Below are 21,073 nucleotides of genomic sequence, written 5' to 3' on the forward strand. Positions count from 1 at the left end.
TAGTCAGTGGGACTTAAGTGTGGATAGGATTGCAGCCTAAAAATTAGGCTGCTTGATGATGTCATTTCCAGTCATGACATCACTTCAGTGGGTCCTGACAGATTCTCACTGTAAAAAGTGAGTCCCGGTCCTAAAAGTGTGAGAACCACTGATATAGCCAACTGAATTTTGTCTTCCAACCTCAGATGCATGTATATTATGCACTTTAAATGATGCAGCAACAATAAATGTTGAATATCCCAGAAAGTTTAAAATGGAAAAATTACAGAAATACTGAACACAGCATGAGAAATAAGTAATTCTTACAAAGTTGATTCCAGAGTTCCACTCACACAATGCACTTTGCATGGCCCCTCCTCCCCACTCCTCCTCCCTACACCCCAGAAAAGTCTCAACTGAGGAACAGTGGACCCTTCAGAAGGGTATAGGGTGAAGTGTAGGAGAGAGGGAAACTAACAAAAATTGAACAGAGTATCCTGATCCTATCTGGGAACCTACTCACTTATTGGTGAGACTTGACAGGTTAGCTGTCTTCTTTCAGGAAAGCTGCTGAAACTTAAAAGAATCATGCCCCTGGGAATAGGGTGGCAGTGGCAACAGGAGGCCCTTCCTCAAAATCAATTACCTGCACAGGTGAAGGCATCATTGTTGGCTTTGCTGTCTCCTTAGGCTATACCTTCCCATGGGTGCCTTCAGCAAAATAGGTATTTCCTAGGCTTTCTCCAGGTGTGGTACCTGACAGCTTTTTTTCCCACCTGTCCTGTTATCAGACTGGAGCCATGACACAAAAGGCACTGTATACAAGCACATCACCACTTGTGCAAGGTGTTCTTCTCTGACTTTCAGTGATTCCTCCTCCTCATGCCCCATACTAAAGCCTTTCAGAGGGCTACATGACACTCAGGAGATGCTTGGGGTGGGGCACAATGCCGTTGCAGGAAAGGACATCACTTGTACAACACTGGATCCAATCCATTATGTATAGAAGATCTAATTCTAATTCTAGAAATTGCATCATTTTACTATGCTTTCCCATTAAGTCTATGCAACAAACAATACTGCTCGCTTTTAAAGCAATGACTTTAAGTTCTTTAAGATAATCATCTGTCCTCTGGAATAGAGATTTTTCACAACCCTGACAGAATTCTTTGGATAAACTAAATCAATTCACAACTGAATCAACAATGTTGCCATAACACAACTTTACAACCCTACTGAGATGTCTGCACAACAATTTGTTTTCTACTTAAAAAATTACACAGATTAAAAGGTCTTGAATAATTTGATTTGCATAGAAGAGCTCAAAGATGGTGCCCAATAAATAAATAATATTTTATGCACTCCTTATCTTAAATAATTAACTAGATATGTACACTGGAGATATGTACTAAGAGAAGGAACCAAGGTGAAAGCTTACTTTTTAGTCCAACTACTTCGTAAAAAGAGTATGGATACTTAAAAAAAAAAAAAAACTAGCAATTGCCAACACTACAGTTAGTTGATACTGGGAAAACACAGCACAGAATGTTTGTGGTAGCAGACATTACTTCCATTTGCAAGGCAGTCAAATGATTAGCCCAGTACTGTGATAAAATCCCCAAAAGGAATAAAAAAAATAGCCATGAATCAAACCAGAAATCCAAATTTAATGTGGGAGCCACTGTGATTACAACTCCATTTTGTTATCACCATAACAATGGTATCATTTAAAAACATGGTTCAATAACTGCAACCAGTATTTTTTTAAATTCCATCCATAATGTGGAAATTATCCAATTAAGGTATTTGTTTTTCCTAAGTACTTATTTTGCTAAAAAAAAATTATGTGTCATCATCTGCCCAGTTGACAGTTCTGCTCTCCACAGCAAGTTACAATGCATGCACAAATGAATATATAAATAAATAAAATTATTTGTCCTCTAAACCAGCACACCATGCTGGTCCCAGAGCAGACCTAAAATTAATTTATTCTAACAGAAAAATTACAATGAGAAAACCAACTGCATGCTAAGGTGGGCGGGGGGGCACGATCAAAAGCTTGAGACAAGAAAAGAAAAATATTTTGCCTTACTCCTCCATAAGCCCTTTAACTGTCAATGCGTCTCCTCAGACCTGCCTGCATTTTTTTTAGCTGGTGCAAGTCTGAGAATACAAAGGGGGACTATGGGCTCATTCTGGAGGAAATGGGTTCCTGCACAAGTCACCCGCATTGGTTGCCACACCCTCACACCTCCATCACATCCCCGGCAGTCCTGCCTTTCTGTCCTGATTCTCCCACCCCCTACCCACATTCCACCCACCCATCCATCCCAGAAGGTTTTTTGCGACACTGAACGGCCACACAGGATTTAACCATTAGAAACATTTCGACCATGCTAAACTTGGGAAATGTACAGCAGGAGAATGCCATATATGTTTGTCTAAAAAAAATTACTTCCCAGAATACCATAGGTAAAATAGTACACCTTGGCAAACTAACAAGTGACTTTTGTATCACCAAATACTCCATATTCATTTCACTTCACAAAATAACCGTTATGCCATTGCCTTTAGCTGATAACTTGCAATTCTATAGAAGGATATGATGAAGAGGTATAAAAATAAGCTTGACTGTAGCTTCTGATAATGGAGACTTCACCAATAATAATCCTCTGGCTGAAATATGAATACAATTGCATTTAATTTTATTTTTCAACATGGAATGCTCATTTAGATTCCCACCACCTAGGTGTAGCAGGTTAGTGAAGGTCATAAAACACCTGTTTGCTGAGCTATCATCTGTCTACAGCTGGAAACAAATCAGAGATCGCTATCTACATAAATAAAAAAAGTGGAAGATCATTCAATTCCTCAGTGCTCTGAAAACTGCACACTTTAAACTTGTGTTTTTAGAGTGATCAAACCTTGAAGATTACAATAATATGGAAAACTTAACTTGTTGCAAAATTGAAAATATTCAAATCTGCAAAACAGAACACATTCTCATATTCTTTTAAAAAGGGAGCTAATTTAGTATGTAAGCACTAGTTAGTTATTAACAGAAGCCTTTTAATGTATTTATCATTTGGTGGTGATCTGGTGGTAAACTCTCTGGGCTGGTACAGATGCAATGCTTCCTGAACTTTAAATATAGGTACAGAATGGATTGAATAATGACTTGCCGAGAACACGTTCTCTCAGGCCCAGGTTTCCTTATCCATGAGACACCTGATAAGTTTTTCTGCCAGAGAATATCCAAGCATCTCTTTCCAACATTTTCACCTCTTAGTTCATGAGTTCATGGTCATCCATGTGATTTATGACCTTGCAGTTACAAAACCCACATGGTTCTTAGTATCAAATTTGGTAGGCAAGATAGCACCCTAGACCAGCCATTTTCAACCACTGTGCTGTGGCACACTGGTGTGCTGCGAATGGTCTCCAGGTGTGCTGTGGGGGTTTGGGAGAAAGGTCATTTATTAGTAGGGCTTTTGGAGGATGTAAGCCCCTGCAAGGCAGTACAGGATGCCTTGTCAATTGTCAAAAACTGATGGTGTGCCTTGACAATTTTAGTACCTAGTCAGTGTGCTGCGAGATGAAAAAAGTTGAAAATCACTGCTCTAGACTGTCCACCTGAGAAGCCCTTCTTCACCACAGCTTCTCCTCCCTTCACTTTTGGTTTTAAAAAGCAGCCATCTCCTACTCCTCACATGTAGCAAGTATGAAAGGTGCAAAATGCAGCTGGTTTGAATTGTACCTATGAGAATGTTTACGCTGCATTAGTCCATTATATTCCTGCAGCTCAAGCTACTCCTCTCACAGCAGGGAACTTCCTCAATGTCTCAGAAAATGTCTGTGCATATGTCTCATATGTCTGTGCATATGAAGAGGAATTGAGAGCCTTCATTACCATTTGGCAGGAAGAAGCAGTCCAGATGGCTTTCACACAAAGTTTCAGAAATGTGGAATGGTTCTGCTACATTTCTGAGAATTTGAAGGACATGGGATACCACAAGGACCTCGACACGCGCAGGAGCAAAGTCAAGGAATTTTGGAGGAGTTTCTTGACAAGCTGGTCAAGGAGGACAAGAGTCACTCTGGGTACTCCAAGAAAACCAGTTCCCCCTTCAAAACCCTGGGTCAGTTCTTCTGCGTTGACCATGGAGTGGTTGTATCCAACATTAGTGGATTGGGTGTGGTGCAGGGAAGACGCATATGGCAAGGAAGAAATGTTGCTCAATTTGGTTCCCATTGACACAAAAGAGTCTCCCTATCCACAGCCAGGATCTTCAGCCTCAAACAATTCATCCCAACCGTGGGTGATGTAGGCAGCCCACCACTTTTGAGCTATCCTCTGCAACAGGGATTTGAAGATACAAGTAACTGCTCCCTATCCCCTTTGAAGAACAGTTTTGGATGGGGGGGGGAGATGGTTGGCAGGAGAGGGGAAGGGCCATTTAGGGATCAGGTTAGCGCCGCTTAAAACCAAGACTTTGGGCAGTGGGAGGGAGTTGGCCTTTCCTTTCCTTCCTTTATTCCTTTAGCTGGTGTTTGGGATAACAGGGATATCTGGGCCAATACGCTGCTGTAGGTGCAGCAGATTTTGAAGCATTAATCACAACACGCTTCCATTCATTACAATCCATGGCAATGATTCTAGCTGTATCAATGGGCAAAAAAAAAGCCAAATTAGAGAGGCTGTGAAGGGCAAGGAAGCTTCCTTCCGTAAATGGAAGTCTTGCCCTAATGAGGAGAATAAAAAGGAACATAAACTGTGGCAAAAGAAATGTAAGAAGGTGATAGGGGAGGCCAAGCGAGACTATGAGGAACGCATGGCCAGCAACATTAAAGGGAACAATAAAAGCTTCTTCAAATATGTTAGAAGCAGGAAACCCGCCAGAGAAGCGGTTGGCCCTCTGGATGGTGAGGGAGGGAAAGGGGAGATAAAAGGAGACTTAGAGATGGCAGAGAAATTAAATGAGTTCTTTGCATCTGTCTTCACGGCAGAAGACCTCGGGCAGATACCGCTGCCCGAACGGCCCCTCCTGACCGAGGAGTTAAGTCAGATAGAGGTTAAAAGAGAAGATGTTTCAGACCTCACTGATAAATTAAAGATCAATAAGTCACCGGGCCCTGATGGCATCCACCCAAGAGTTATTAAGGAATTGAAGAATGAAGTTGCAGATCTCTTGACTAAGGTATGCAACTTGTCCCTCAAAACGGCCACGGTGCCAGAAGATTGGAGGATAGCAAATGTCACGCCTATTTTTAAAAAGGGAAAGAGGGGGGACCCGGGAAACTATAGGCCGGTCAGCCTAACATCCATACCGGGTAAGATGGTGGAATGCCTCATCAAAGATAGGATCTCAAAACACATAGACGAACAGGCCTTGCTGAGGGAGAGTCAGCATGGCTTCTGTAAAGGTAAGTCTTGCCTCACCAACCTTATAGAATTCTTTGAAAAGGTCAACAGGCATGTGGATGCGGGAGAACCCGTGGACATTATATATCTGGACTTTCAGAAGGCGTTTGACACGGTCCCTCACCAAAGGCTACTGAAAAAAACTCCACAGTCAGGGAATTAGAGGACAGGTCCTCTCGTGGATTGAGAACTGGTTGGAGGCCAGGAAGCAGAGAGTGGGTGTCAATGGGCAATTTTCACAATGGAGAGAGGTGAAAAGCGGTGTGCCCCAAGGATCTGTCCTGGGACCGGTGCTTTTCAACCTCTTCATAAATGACCTGGAGACAGGGTTGAGCAGTGAAGTGGCTAAGTTTGCAGACGACACCAAACTTTTCCGAGTGGTAAAGACCAGAAGTGATTGTGAGGAGCTCCAGAAGGATCTCTCCAAACTGGCAGAATGGGCAGCAAAATGGCAGATGCGCTTCAATGTCAGTAAGTGTAAAGTCATGCACATTGGGGCAAAAAATCAAAACTTTAGATATAGGCTGATGGGTTCTGAGCTGTCTGTGACAGATCAGGAGAGAGATCTTGGGGTGGTGGTGGACAGGTCGATGAAAGTGTCGACCCAATGTGCAGCGGCAGTGAAGAAGGCCAATTCTATGCTTGGGATCATTAGGAAGGGTATTGAGAACAAAACGGCTAGTATTATAATGCCGTTGTACAAATCGATGGTAAGGCCACACCTGGAGTATTGTGTCCAGTTCTGGTCGCCGCATCTCAAAAAAGACATAGTGGAAATGGAAAAGGTGCAAAAGAGAGCGACTAAGATGATTACGGGGCTGGGGCACCTTCCTTATGAGGAAAGGCTACGGCGTTTGGGCCTCTTCAGCCTAGAAAAGAGACGCTTGAGGGGGGACATGATTGAGACATACAAAATTATGCAGGGGATGGACAGAGTGGATAGGGAGATGCTCTTTACACTCTCACATAATACCAGAACCAGGGGACATCCACTAAAATTGAGTGTTGGGCGGGTTAGGACAGACAAAAGAAAATATTTCTTTACTCAGCGTGTGGTCGGTCTGTGGAACTCCTTGCCACAGGATGTGGTGCTGGCGTCTAGCCTAGACGCCTTTAAAAGGGGATTGGACGAGTTTCTGGAGGAAAAATCCATTACGGAGAACAAGCCATGATGAGTATGCGCAACCTCCTGATTTTAGGAATGGGTTAAGTCAGAATGCCAGATGTAGGGGAGGGCACCAGGATGAGGTCTCTTGTTATCTGGTGTGCTCCCTGGGCATTTGGTGGGCCGCTGTGAGATACAGGAAGCTGGACTAGATGGGCCTATGGCCTGATCCAGTGGGGCTGTTCTTATGTTCTTATGTTCAATCACTGGTTCTTTAGATTTTCTTCTATATATTTTAGCCATGTTTTCTTTGGTGCCTTTAGCTGGATTTTCCAGCTGTCAGATTGCTGTCGCCAAAGAAGTTTGTTTAGAATTCGGATGGTATCCATTCTGTAAACATGGCCAAACCAACTGAGCCTGCATTTTTGAATCTGTTCCATATCTGAATGGTTTCATTTTGATGGCAAACGCGGAAGGAAAGCCTGAGTATCTGCCTTAAGTAGTGCATTTGGAACGCATCTAATTTGTTGATTTCAGGTTTAAGTATAGTCCATATTTCTGACCCACAAAGGAGAATTAGGAGGAAGCTGGCAGCAGTGGGAAGAGCTGCCCAGGGGCCTTTTTAGCCCTTGACACTGATTGCGGCAGGGCTTGGACAGACTTGACATGTTCTGGTATTCAAAACCACATCCTCCTTTGCAAAAGTAGCTACAGAGAAGTCAGATCACTGCAATAGAGAGGATGCAGCACCTGAGGGACCAGCAGAAGCAGCAGCAACTGCAGTTCCACTGGAAGCCGTTGCAGGGGAACCAGGAAATGAGCAAGAAGACACCATAAACAGAGAAGCCCAGGAGCAGGGTTCACACTTGGAGAAGACAGCAGCCAACCAGGAGTGAGCCCTCAACAACCTGTCCACCAGCCTTGAGGCGTTGGTGCAGCAAAGTTCCCAAGACATTCTGAGGACCCTCTCAGCCCAATCCTATTCCAGATTGGTCTGTCAGGGAAAGGATATTATGACAGCAAAAGACAGTTATGCTGTTGTAAAACAGCTGCTGATGGAATGTGCAAAGCTCCATTAGCAGCCATTTTGAGAGTGCTGCCACAAGACGTGGCAGCGCTCCTTGGATGTCAGCGGACCTCACCACACACCTTGAAGAAGGTAAGGCAGCAACAGGGAGGGGGCAAAAGCTAGGCAGGGGGGCAGGGATAGCATAACAGGGTGAAGCTGGGCATGGAAGGAGGAAGAACCAGAACGGAGAGACTGTGGGAGAGGGTGGATTCGGCAGTGAACTCTTTCAGGAACCCTGCTTCCTTTATTGAAGAACATAAGTGCAGAACATAGGGAAAAATATTCCTCTGCGAAAGTTTGGAAGTGTATTAAATATGCAAACCAGAACATTTTCCACGCTCAGAAGCACAAAGTGTCAAGGGGAAACTCATGCCTCCTTTTGCGGGTAAGTGTTCCTGAGATTTCTGCAGACACAGTAACTCTGCTGAAGGATGCCTAGTAGCCCCAGAGGAGGAACTAGCACAGTTTTTACCACAAACAAAGCCCTAGATTGCACTGAACATGTGATTACAAGTCCCAAGTGAATTGAAACTCACAGATGTGACTTAAAGATGTATTTTCTCACAGGACAGCTGCATGTTTGGTTTGGGCTTCAGTCGGCCCCTTCTCTCTCTCACACAACTTCATCTTAACCTTAGCCACAGATATGTTAATGGTATCTATGGTGAGTTTATAACTGATAATTTTTACCTACATTCAAACAGATTTGAAGTCCTGGTTTCCTGGCAAGCATTCACCATGATAAATGTGGGTGTATGCAGACACAATGACGAATCACAGTGAAAGGCAGAGAAAGCAATGATAGAAGGTGCAGTGTCTTACCTTGCTCTGCAAGCCCATATGACCTGGTTCTCAAAGTTTGGGTCAACTGAGCGCTTCTGGCATAACTGGCAATAATGTCATTGCTGGGTACCCTGGGGATGGTTGGGACCAGAGACTGGGAGGGGGTGGAGCTTGCAGGAGCAGGAGGCTTTAAAAGTGATAGGCATATGGAGCCAGTGAGGAGGGAAAAGCCGCAGTGACAGAAAAGGGAGAGATTATATGGAAGTAAGAGGGATGTGGAAGGTAGGCACTTGTGGAAGAGGTGCAGTGAGGGCCAAAGGGTATAGGAAGAGGAGAAAATAAAAAAGGCAAGTGTGGAGAAAAAAAGGAGGCTGGGTCAAGGAAATAAGGAGGTAAGAGAGAAGCAGGGAGCAAGCAAAAGAAGGCAGAAAGGCTTCCAGTGCTTTCCCTGACACTCTCATCTTCAAGGACCAGGGGTCAAAGCCTCAAACCTAGGAAATTGAAGCCCAAAAAAGTGCTGACTGCTGTACTACAGAGCCTAATCAGTCCCTTGTCAGGCATGGTCATTCCTGTCTTCCCCCTTGGGAGGAAGTAGGCAATGCAGAGTCTATTTGAGCAAGAGGGAAAGGCTAAGGAAGGAGCATGTGATCCCATGGCACAATCTCCTAAGCATGGTTAAGAGATAGTAACCATTGCTTCTACAATACCTGTTGTAGTCTTGGGAAATTATTCCTCCAAATATAAACACTTGCAAAAGACACAGAACTACAATCACATCTAAATTTTCTTGACATATTTTGTCATTACACTTCTCACCTGCTTTCTTTTCACATTCATTATCAACCAGTTTGTTCAGAATACAACTTCCTATTATGCCTCACCTTAAAATGACAATTAAGATTAAAACTTGGGTTGTGGTCTATAGCTCTAATCTTCACGAAAATTCTGAGAAACATGCCATAACCAGGAATATACCTTTTGCAGTTTTTTAAAACTACAAAATATGACACTGTTTTGTGATAGAGTAAGCCTTCCAGAAAACTAAGGACTCCCCTATAAGCAGCAGGAAAGGGACACTGAAGGAGCTGTAAGGGTGGTCGTTCTATATGTAACCTATAGGATCAGAAGTATAATTGTAGGGTTATCATGAACTAATCATAATGCACATCTGCATACACAAGGGCGGTTTTACCCATCTGTCCCTTGTAAGGCTGCAATCCTATACACACTTTCCAGGGAGTAAGTTCCATTGAACACTAGGACTTACTTTCAAGTACATGTGCCAGGATGGTGCAGTGCAGTGGTTCCCAACCTGGGGTACGTGTACCCCCAGGGGTACTTACCAGGACCTTAAAGGGTACTTGAAAAAGAATTGAATAATGGAGGGAAAAGGTAGGTCTATAATAGAATGGCTTGCAGGACTAGCAAGGCAGGAAGGAAGGTAACTAGCTGGCTGTGGAAGACCCACCAACTGCTAGTTTTTGGTCAACAATTCATATATTTTCAGATATGGACCAGCAGTTGAAAATGGCACAGCAAAAAAAGCTGAAACATAATGTGGAAAATGATCAATCACCATAAATTTCTCAGGACACATCCAACACTTTGGTGCAAAACAGTGAAAAGGCAGTCTTCAGTTCTTCAAACAGCTAAAAAGAGAAAATATTGTGATGAATACATGCAGTTTGGGTTTTCATACACAGATGAGGACTGTCCTACACCCGGAGCAAGCCCGCGACCGAGAAAAATGGTGACTCTGATCCAGAATAGCAGACCCCGCCACCACACCGGACAAATGCTAAAGAAGAAGTAGTAGTAGAAGGAGGCTGTCCTAAGCCCCACTGTGTGGGGAAGTCTTATCCAATGATAGCATAAAACCTACAGTACTCTTGTGGCATTTACAAACAAAACACATCAGCTTTACAAAAAAGAATACAGATCTGGTGAAGAAGGCTCTCTCTTTGCCTTTACAGAAAATATACCATAGTAAGCGGAATGCAGTTCCAGATTTTAGACTTATCTTACATCAATTGAACCCGATTTCAAAAAACTGTGTGTCTCAAAACACATATTTGCTCTGTATACAGTGTGTTTCATAAAAAAAATTCCATTGCTTGTTAACCCTATTGGGCCATTTATTTACAGTTACAACATATAAATTTGAAATAACATCAAATATATTAATTATGAACTTTTGCTAATACAGGTATAACCCTATTATCCACAGTTTTTTCACCCACAGTTTTATCTCAAACCAATGAGAAGGGCCCTTTAAATTAAAAGAAAAATATCATTTAACTATAGCCTCTTCAATGCAGACAGCCAGCTGACAATACATCAATCATTCTCTCTTCCAGGCTTCACTCCAAAGCTAGCAATTCCTCCCTTCCCCTGAGCACATTGAAGAAAGATAATCACTTTGCATTGGTGAAGGAAAGGGTCACTGGCTGGAAGTGAAGCCTTTCTAAGAGCCTGGAGAGAGACTGATTGGTGGATTGCGTGCCTAATGACTCTGTCCTACATCACAAAGGTCAGCAAGACTGATTTTAAATCACCTAGCAGAGGGACACTGTTTTTCAGATGGATTTGTTTTAAAGCAATTTTTGCCATCCACCTGAGTTCTGGGAACGGAATAACAAGACACAACCTGTATAAGGGTTACAATTTATGGAAATTGGTTGCAAAGGAATAAACAAGTGAAAAAAAAGGTTGGGAACTACTGGTGTAGTAGTTTGGGAGCCAGACCTGGAAGGTTCAGGTTCAGTCCCCACTCAACTATGAAGCTTCCTGGATGACTTTGGGTCGGTCACTAGCTCTCAGCCTCATCTACCTCACAGGGCTGTGGTGAGGACAAAAGGAGGGCTGGAACCATGCACATCACCCTGAGCTTCTTGGAGGAAGGGTGGTACAAAAATGTGAAAAATAAATACGCTTAAGACTGTGCTGCAACTCTTGTGAGTCACCAGTTTCACATATTGCAAGTGTGAATTTAAAGGATCTGGACAGCTTGTAGCATACTGTGAAAACCAGGAGTGTGGAAGGGATGTTGGAGAGGAGCATAATCCTAGGACTTTTCCTGTAGCAGGAGCAGCGTTGTCAACAGTAAGAATACTCAGATACTGCTTTTGACTTTTTTCCCCCTCAAATAACTGTGGCTGAGAAGAATTATCAGGTTCAGCAAGAGATCAACTGAGAAATTTTCCTAGGAGCATAAGTATCAACCTGCTGTCTCTAGATGCAGATGAATGATAAAAAGATGAGAGTAGATGGATATACACAAGAGTGGAGGGTGAAGGATGAAAAGACTGGATCATTCCCTCGCACCAGGACTATAAGTGGAAATTTATTTATTTAATTTCATTGGATGAGAAGCCTCAGGATATTTTCTTCCACCACTTGTAACAAACATAGGATTATGGGATTTCTTTTAATCTCACTTTTCATTTTTATATATAACAGTTGCAACTAGTTTTCACCCCAGGAGTTTGGAATGAAATGAGCTAGGTTCTTTAAATAAAGTATAATAAATTTCAAAGTAGAAATAAGTCGCTGGAGAAGAAAAGCCTTGAAAGATAAAATTTTCAAGTTTTTTTAATAGTCTTAATAGTGTGTAGATATAAGGGTGTCGTAAATGGGATTGTTATGATGAGCTCTTGAACTTCAACATGTACCACTATACCAGTGGTGAAAAAAAAGAGTGAAAAGGGATCACTAGCCACATAAATAATATTGGGGTAGAAGCTGGAACACATCAAGTTTTAACTTTGTAACTTTTCATACATATACTATAACTAAGAAAGCAGTCTTCGGTTTCTGTGAACACCATTCTAGACAGAGGTTAGGCAAGTTCCACCTTGCCAAGATACAAGCAGGAGCCACAGGTTTGCCAGGAATGGAAGTATTTCTAAACTTCTGAGATCCACTGCTTTTTGGCATGTTTTGGATACATTCCAGGAGCAGAGGAAGGAATCCAGTGCAGGAAGGTGCTTTGGGGAGGGGCAGGGGCCATAGCTCAGTGGTTGAGCATATGCTCTGTGTCTAGGTCACCGGCATCTGCAGGTAGGAAAGCAATTCTTGTATTAATCCCTGGTGAATCACCATCAGTCAGCATTGACAATAGTGAGCTAGATGGATCAATGGACTGACTAGTGGTCCTCACACATTTAGTACCAGGACTCACTTTTTATCTGTCAGAATCTGTTGGGACTCACTGGAAGTGATGTCATGACTAGAAGTGATGTCATCAAGCAGGAAAATTTTTAACAATCCTAGGCTGCAATCCTTCCTGCACTTACCCAGGAGTAAGTCCCATTTACTATCATTGTTAAAATATACATAGTACCTTGTTAAAAGTACAGGTCTGTAACATTTCCCCAAATGCAGTCACATACCACGGTAGCATTAAGTCTAATCTATTAAAAATAAAATATTGAAATGAATGGGGACCCACCTGAAATTGGCTCGCAACCCAGCTAGTGGGTCCCGACCCACAGTTTGAGAAATACTGGACTACATAATAAGGCAGCATCCTGTGCCTTGCTTTGGATATCTTGAGGCATGCAATAGAGGTCAAGAGCAGCTCTTTGGGCAGTACTAAACCACTGATTCCCACACACATTGCAGATCCTATAAAAACACCTTCTACACTGAACTGGGAGATTCAGGGGCAAGTGGGATCAGGCAGTACCCAGTGACCATTACAGAATCCCCCTCCCATGCCCAAAAGAGTTCTGATCAAGCAATGGGAGTGGTGCTGGATCTGACAGCTTCAGTATTGATACGCAAAGCTCTCAGACCCAGAAAGAATAATATAATAACAGTACCGCACACTATATCAAAAGAATTTGGGATACCAGGAAGGTCTAACATAACTTCTAGATCAGCGGTTCTCAAACTTTTTGTCCTCTGGAACCCTTTCCACTTCTAACAATGGTTTCAGGGAAGCCCAGGGCTCTGAAGCACACACATTGAGAAACACTGCTCTAGAATATCCAAAACCTGCACTCACATTCCCAAGGTACTGATTCACCAAGACAGATGCTTTAACTACCCATTACTAGACTAGAGCCATCTAGGATGCAGAACACAATCTGCTGCATCCCAGGTCATAGGGACTGCATTCTTCAATTCAAAGGGCAAAGATATGTGTGTATCGAACAGTATCGAAAGGTATGTGTGTATCAAACTGGATTGAGGGGAGTTGGTACAAAACCCCAGATAACTACACTTGTGCTTTCTCTCCTTGACACAGTGTGCAGTTCTCTCGCAGTGCCTGCTGGTGAGAAAAGCAAACCCAAGCTTCCTCCCTACTTTAGAACTATGGAGGTGGGCAGGGACTGTCCCACTGTCATGATCTCTTCCCCTCCCCCAGTTCTGATGCTGGGAGGAAGGCTGGGGTTCTTTCATGTGTGTTGCCAAGATGCTCAAGCAAGGCCAAGCAAACATGAACTACACCTCCCTCTTGCTCTTGAGCAGGAAAGAGGCAAGCTGCTTCAGCTGCTGCTTGCCTGTAGGGTTTCAGAGCATCATGGCCAGCAAGCCCCACATCTTCTATTCCTAAACACTAACTGGGGGTACACACAGATTTGCATTGGTTTGGCTGCTGCCTGGTAGCAGCACTTCAGTAACCTAACAGAGAGGCAGCTGCATACTCCTACACTCCAGAGCGGGAATTAGAGTCATGGAACAGGGATCCTTGGTAGGCCTCCACCATTTTGACTTGATGACATAGGACAAGCCGAAATTGTGGATTCCCTCCTGTTACTCCAATGAAATCCAGCAAGGGGAAAGCTTTTTATCTACCCATCCTTAGACAGGAGAGTACAAACCTTTTCTATTCAGATCATGTTCCCAGGAAGGATGTGGTGAGATACATAAAATTGACAATCTTTTGCTATTAAGTTAATTGCAGGAGCTATTTGAGCTTTTGCAATCCACTCAAAAGTTTTGGTGAAAGGTTCATTCCGCTCCAAACAAAATGCGTGGTGTGAAAATGAATGGCTACATCAATTTTTAAATTATGAACACTTTTAAAGCAGATTTAATGGTGTACAGGGGGCTGGTTTGAAAAACCTATTCCCCTGATTAAGATAACTCCCCAAGAAGCAAGAGGAGGGGCCAAAATGCATGCATTTCAGGAGCACATTCAGCACTAACCACATGGTGTCATATCACCCAGACAAGCCCATGTTGGGCAAATAACAAGGTTTATCCATGATGGACAAATAACATTGGATGGCCAATCATCATCATGCCCTGCTTATTCACAGAATCTGTTTGGCCAATGCTGGAAACTGGATACAGGACTAAATGGTTATTAGCTCAATCCAGCATGGTCATTTATTAATTATTATTATTATCATCCTCATCAGTATAAAAAAGGCAAAATTTAAGGTTGCTTTCCTCAGTCTGTCTTAATGAAGAAATAGCTGATAAAGAATATACAAGTTTAGGTTTGCCATGGGCACCTAAACTCTAAATTCTCTGATATACTAGTACTTTTATGGGATCAGCTCACTTAAAATTACAGCTTCCATTCTAAAAAGGGGAATAACTACAACATTGAAGGCCCTATTGAGTAACAATGTACAAAAAGAAAGAGCAACCCTTTTCACTGACAGTTACAGGAAATTTTGTAAAGACTGAAAACAAACTATTCTACAAACTTAACATTTCTAGAATTGTATGAGTCTCAAAATAACATTCCAAGTACCCCTGCTTTACAAATGATTCAGTATACAATCAATTTGCGATAAACTAAAATCTTTACAGTAGACTACCCATAATAAAATAAAGTTCACCATATGATGAGTTATATACTTTATGGACTCATAATTGCCACCAAGAGAACCACGTGGGTGAGCATGGGGGGTAGATAAGTAAATCAGCAATACAAACGTGTTTTGGGTAGCATCTCAGACAATAGCAGTGCTTGCAACATCTTGGCCACATGTGTGGAGGGAAGGACTTGAACGTCCGGTGTCTTGGAACACGTTACAAAAACGCAATGTAGAAATGGGTTTGTGTTATGAAATTTTCACAATACAGCAAGGCTTTTCAAATTGGGGCATCATGACGCCCCAGCCTGTGAGTCCTGGCCAGTCTTCCCTTAAGGGGCAGGGGAAGGCAGTGGCACGATTCCCAGGATCGTGTCGCTAAGGGGGCTTCAGGGACTGGCATTTACTTACCAGTCCCTGCAGTAGCCTTCCTGGGCTGCGGGAAGCCCTGCGTGAGGGTCTGCAGGGCTCCCCAGGTCTTGAAAAGTGAAAGCGTAGCAATTGCGTTCCACTTCTTACTTTACAAAAGTGGAGCACAATCGCTGCGCTTTCACTTTTCAAGACCTGGGGAGCCCTGCAGACACTTGCGCAAGGCTCCCTGCACCCCAGGAAGGCTGCTGCAGGGACTGGTGAGTGCATCCCAGTCCCTGCAGCCCCCTGAGCGACACGGTCCTGGGGATCTGCTGCAATACAGGGTCTCCAGAAGAAATTAATATTGCAAAACAGGGATCACTGTATATTGATGTTGAAGTGTTGCTAAAGTTTATCATTCAAAACATTTTGTGATGTGCAAACAGGAAAAGAGGACAAGAGAAGAAAGTGAGTCTTTGGAAATTATCAATGGCCTTTTGATACATGAGCTAGGGTTGCTGCTTTTACTAATGGAAGAAAAAAACCAGGTAAAGTTGTTTTCATTTGCATTGCCGCACTTTCTGCCTGATATGCAGCTGTTAAACACATAGCTAAACTATTAATAAATGGCAGCACAATTATGGTTCTTTAATGTGCATAAAAGACTTGATAGACATGACAGGATTCTTGTAAAGATTACTTCAGTATTCCATGGCTGCAATCCTACAAACACTTACCTGGGAGCATGTCCCAATGAATTGACATACACAAACTTATGCTGTAAGTTAGTATTACTAACATACCATTTTGCAAATGAGATGCAGTAGTTGAGAGATAGTGGCTTGCCAAAGGCCATTTCAAGCATTCTTAGTGGAGATTAGATTTTAACCAGGGAATCTTTTCCACAACACTGAACTAATTCTCGTTTGCCACGCTGTCCTTACACAGACAAATGTCTAAGGCTTAAAAAGCTCTTCGAAATTAAACTAAGATGGGTGTTGGGGGGACATAGAAATGTCATCTACACCCCAGGTACATTACTTTGAGATCTCAGCTTTATCATTCAAAACTTTTCTTTAAAAAATGTGAACAGTACTTCATACTTTGTACAATGCGATTACACCACATTTCTAAAGCTGGTAGTAGGGGGTGGAATATGAATAACCCCTCACAAATATAAAAATGAGATGTCATTTGAATTTAAGAGTGAACAAGTACTTCTGTACAGTACTTAACCTTGAAATAAGCTGTATTACTAAGCTCAAAGAAAGTGCCTGAAACATATCACAGAACCTAGGAAGGGAAGAGCCATGCACAAGCTTAAGTTACACCTACCTGGGAATTAAACTCAACAGGTTTTGTGTCTGAATAGACATGCTGAGGCTTGCACTATCAACAGTATTATCAACAGTATTTATATACCGCTTTTCAACTAAAAGTTCACAAAGCAGTTTACAGAGAAAAATCAAATAACTAAATGGCTCCCTGTCCCAAGGGCTCACAATCTAAAAAAATGCAAATGAATACCAGCAGACAGCCACTAGAACAGACAGTGCTGGGGTGAGGTGGGCCAGTTACTCTCCCCCTGCTAAAAAAAGGAGCACCCACTTGAAAAAGTGCCTCTTACCCAATTAGCAGGGTAAGCAATCTCTACAATCGTGCACATGTACAAGGGAGAAGCAGGTCCCATTAAGCTGATAGAATACATCTTACCTAATAACAGGTGGCTAAATGCATAACATCAAAAATGATTCCCATTCTGGTAATATAGACTGCAATCTTATGCACACTTCCCTGGGAGTAAACCCCACGGAAGACAATGGGAGCAGACAAGCATAAACTGTGCTCTTATTATTGGCGTCACACTGTGAGAACAAGGTCACACTCCAATTTTACCATAATGCAGTGTTTTGTAAGAACATAAGAACAGCCCCACTGGATCAGGCCATAGGCCCATCTAGTCCAGCTTCCTGTATCTCACAGCAGGCCACCAAATGCCCCAGGGAACACACCTGATAACAAGAGACCTGCATCCTGGTGCCCTCTCTTGCATCTGACATAGCCCATTTGTAAAATCAGGAGGTTGGTTGCACACACACATCATGGCTTGTAACCCATAATGGATTTTTCCTCCAGAAATTGGTCTAATCCCCTTTTAAAGGCATCTAGGCCAGATGCCATCACCACATCCTGTGGCAAGGAGTTTCACAACTCCTGTAATCTTAAGTGAGGTCCTAACAGAGTGTGGCTTTAAAAAGTGAGTGCCAGTGCTAAAACATTTGGTAACCACTGCCATTAGGAGTTCAAGAGCATTTAAGAATATGCCACTTTTCAACAAAAAACATTAACAAACTGGTATTAACAAAGCAATAGGAACAAAACAATTTCCTATCACCAAAGGGCTCATCATTGTTAAACAGATCCAAAGGGGACACCAGCAGAATCCACTAGCTGGGATGCTATGCTGGGATCAGTAGGTTGAAAGTAGTCCTCAGAAATGAGGAAACTCAATGGCCTTAATGAGACTTGCAGCACAAACCTACGCATGCCTACTCAAAAGTAAGTCCCATTATGCCCCATGAGGCTTACTCCCAGGAAAATATGCACAGCATTGCAGCTTTCAAATCCAATCCTATGCACACCTACTCAGCAGTACATCCCATTATAATCAATGGGACTTACTCCCAGGAAAGAATGGATAGGAATGCAGCCTTAACGACACTTAACTACCTTATTCATCTTTGTTGCTATACTTTTTTATCTTCTGGGGATCTCATTCTGCCAGGCTTGCTTGCCTTCATTTTGGGAAAAGGGGGAGGGAATGGGATTTGTTTTAAAATCCCTTTGATATTTTTTTCCCCAGCATTGTGCAAGGAGGCGGCAGACACGAGTTCACTGCTCTGAAACACCCTTCCTGCCCTTTCTGGCGGAGATCTGACCCCTGGAAAGCTTGGCCCATAGGAGGTGGCGTAGCTGGAGGGGGGCGGAGCACGCAGCCTGGCAGGGGGGTGGGCGAGCGGCCCCTCCCTTCGGAGCCGTTCCCGGCGGGGGGGGCAAAACGGAGCCGTTTTGCCCCCCCGCCGGGAACGGCTCCGAAGGGAGGGGCCGCTCGCCCACCCACCCTGCCAGGCTGCGTGCTCCGCCCCCCTCCAGCTACGCCCCCGCCCATAGGGTACTATTACAAGAGGGGCTGCCACAGTTCCCAAGTACCTGAGCGGGAGAAACGGCGCTTGCACTGCTACTCCGGCAGAAGCGGCCCGGCTGCACCAAGTGCGGAGGGGCGGCCGTCATTCCGCTTTTCAAGCGCATGCTGGCCGCTGTCGGAGCCCCAAGCTCGACCCCCAAGGCACGCTCGCTCCGCACAACACGCAGCGGGCTGGCTCACGGGGCAGGGGGCTCCAGTCCGGCCGCAGAACCTGGCCGAGCCCGGGCACGTGACTCCTTCGAACGTCGGGCAACACAACGTTCGAAGCCTCTGTGACTCGGCCAATCCGAACGCACGTGGCGGGAGAAAGCAGAGCCCGCGTTCCGCTGGAAGCGCGTGACGTACCCCGCCTCCGCAGTTGGGGGCGGGGACGGCTTTGCAGGGCGAGGAGCGTCTCGAGGCGCTCGCTGCGATGCGCGCACGCGCCTCCCGGGTTTGGAAAAGCGGGCGCGTTGCACGCCTGTGCTTGACGTCTTGCGTGCTGATGTGATGCAAGGCAGCCAGGCCCCTTCTTCCACAGGCTGCATTTGCAAGGAGATGTGAAGGGGGGGATCACCACCAGCCAAGCCACGAAGAGGCCAACCCTATACATGACTACGCAGAAGCAACTCCCATTATAGACAATGGGGCTTACTCCCAACTAAGTGTGGATAGGAGTGCAGCCTTAGGCTATGCACACTTACCTGGGAGTAAGCCTCACTGAATACAATGGGACTTACTTCTGAGTAGACATGCATAGGTCTGGACTGTAAGGGCGCCATTCTGTACATCCTTTCCTGGGCATAAGCCTCTTTGAACACAGTGAGACTCTCCTAGGCATCCATAGGACTGGGCTATAAGGGTGCAATTCTATAAGTATTGTTGGCATCCTTCAGTCTTGGAAGACTATGGTGTCAAGCTCTGAATGGTGGTTCTGGAACAGAGTGTCCTCTCCAGTGCGCGAAGCCTGGGTAAAGTAGGTATGGAGGATAGGCTGTTACCCATGCAGCAAATCCCCCCTCTCCACGTCGCTGAAATGGTCCAATGGAAAGGCAAAGGCCAATACGGTTGGTTCCAGCGGCGTCGCAGGAGTTGCCAGAACTTATAGAAATAATTCTATAAGTAAGCCTCATTGAAAACAGTGAAACTTCTGAGTATAGACACGCATAGGTCTGGGCTGTAAGGGTGTCATTCTATACCTCCTTTCCTGAGCATAAGTCTCATTGAAGACATTGAGACTTACCTAGGCATGCATGCATTGGCATTAGCATGCTTCAGTCTCGGAAGACTATGGTATCGTGCTGTGAATGGTGGTTCTGGAACAGAATGTCCTCTCCAGTGTGCAAAGCCTGGGTAAAGTAGATATGGAGGATAGACTATTTTCTGTGCAGCAAATCCCCTCCTCCATGTTGCTGAAATGATCCAATGGAAAGGCAGAAGCCAACATGGTTGGTTCCAACGGCATCGCAGGAGTTGCCAGAACGTGACTGTGTTCAGCCATGAACTGCCTCAGGGACTCCGGCTCCGGATTTTGCCTTGAGGTTGGCTCCTGAAGCCTTTTCCATAACTGGATGTTGCCACAAAGCAGTGGAGATTTGAGATCAGAGTTTTCCTTCTCTCAGATGAGCTGCCTTCCCAGGCTATCCAGTCCCATCTACCTGGTGGTTGTTTAGTCGCCTCTTACGACTCTTACGACATTGAACACAATGAGGCATGCATAGGACTGGACTATAAGGGTGCAATTCTATACATTCTTTCCCGGGCATAAGCCTCATTGTACACAATGAGACATACCTAGGTAAGCACAGGACAGGGCTATAAGGGTACAATTCTATCCATACTTTCTTGGGACTAAGCCTCATTGATCACAATGATACTTCTGAGTAGACATGCATAGGTGTGGACTGTAAGGGCACCATTCTATACATCCTTTCCTGGGCATAAGCCTCATTGAAAACAATGAGACTTACCTAGGCATGCATAGGACAGGCCTATAAAGGTGCAATTCTATATATACTTTCCTGGGAGTAAGCCTCATTGAACACAATGAGACTTCTGAGTATAGACATGCATAGGTCTGGGCTATAAGGGCGCAATTCCAACCATCCTTCCCTGGGTATAAGCCTCATTGAAGATAATGAGACATACCTAGGCATGCATAGGACAGGGCTATAAAGGTGCAATTCTATACATACTTGCCTGGGACTAAGCCTCATTGAACAGCTGTGCTTTGGTTTGTGCTATAAGGAGCCAGCTTGTCTAAAGTTCATTGCCCAGTGGAATGCCCCTGGGATTTTGTCACCGCCGCGCAGAGCGGATATGTGCCAGTGTGCGCATCTCCCAGGTCAAAGTGACCAGAGCCGTTCTTCTGGGCTGCAGCAGCTGCGAAAATCCCTTGGCAAAA

The 21,073-nt window shown here is 44.2% G+C and overlaps 1 protein-coding gene across 1 annotated transcript in view; it reads right to left on the bottom strand.

Annotated features, from left to right (window-relative positions):
* Positions 1-18,837, bottom strand: part of ELAVL4 (ELAV like RNA binding protein 4) — a 124,861-nt gene extending 106,024 nt beyond the window's left edge. The window contains exon 1 of the mRNA XM_066623202.1: positions 18,696-18,837. Coding sequence (XP_066479299.1) covers positions 18,696-18,794 — 99 coding nt within the window. The 5' untranslated portion in view covers positions 18,795-18,837. The remainder of the gene's footprint in view (positions 1-18,695) is intronic.
* Between the last annotated feature and the right edge of the window lie 2,236 nt (positions 18,838-21,073).

Source organism: Tiliqua scincoides, chromosome 4 (genome assembly GCF_035046505.1).
Source record: "Tiliqua scincoides isolate rTilSci1 chromosome 4, rTilSci1.hap2, whole genome shotgun sequence".
NCBI lineage: Eukaryota > Metazoa > Chordata > Lepidosauria > Squamata > Scincidae > Tiliqua > Tiliqua scincoides.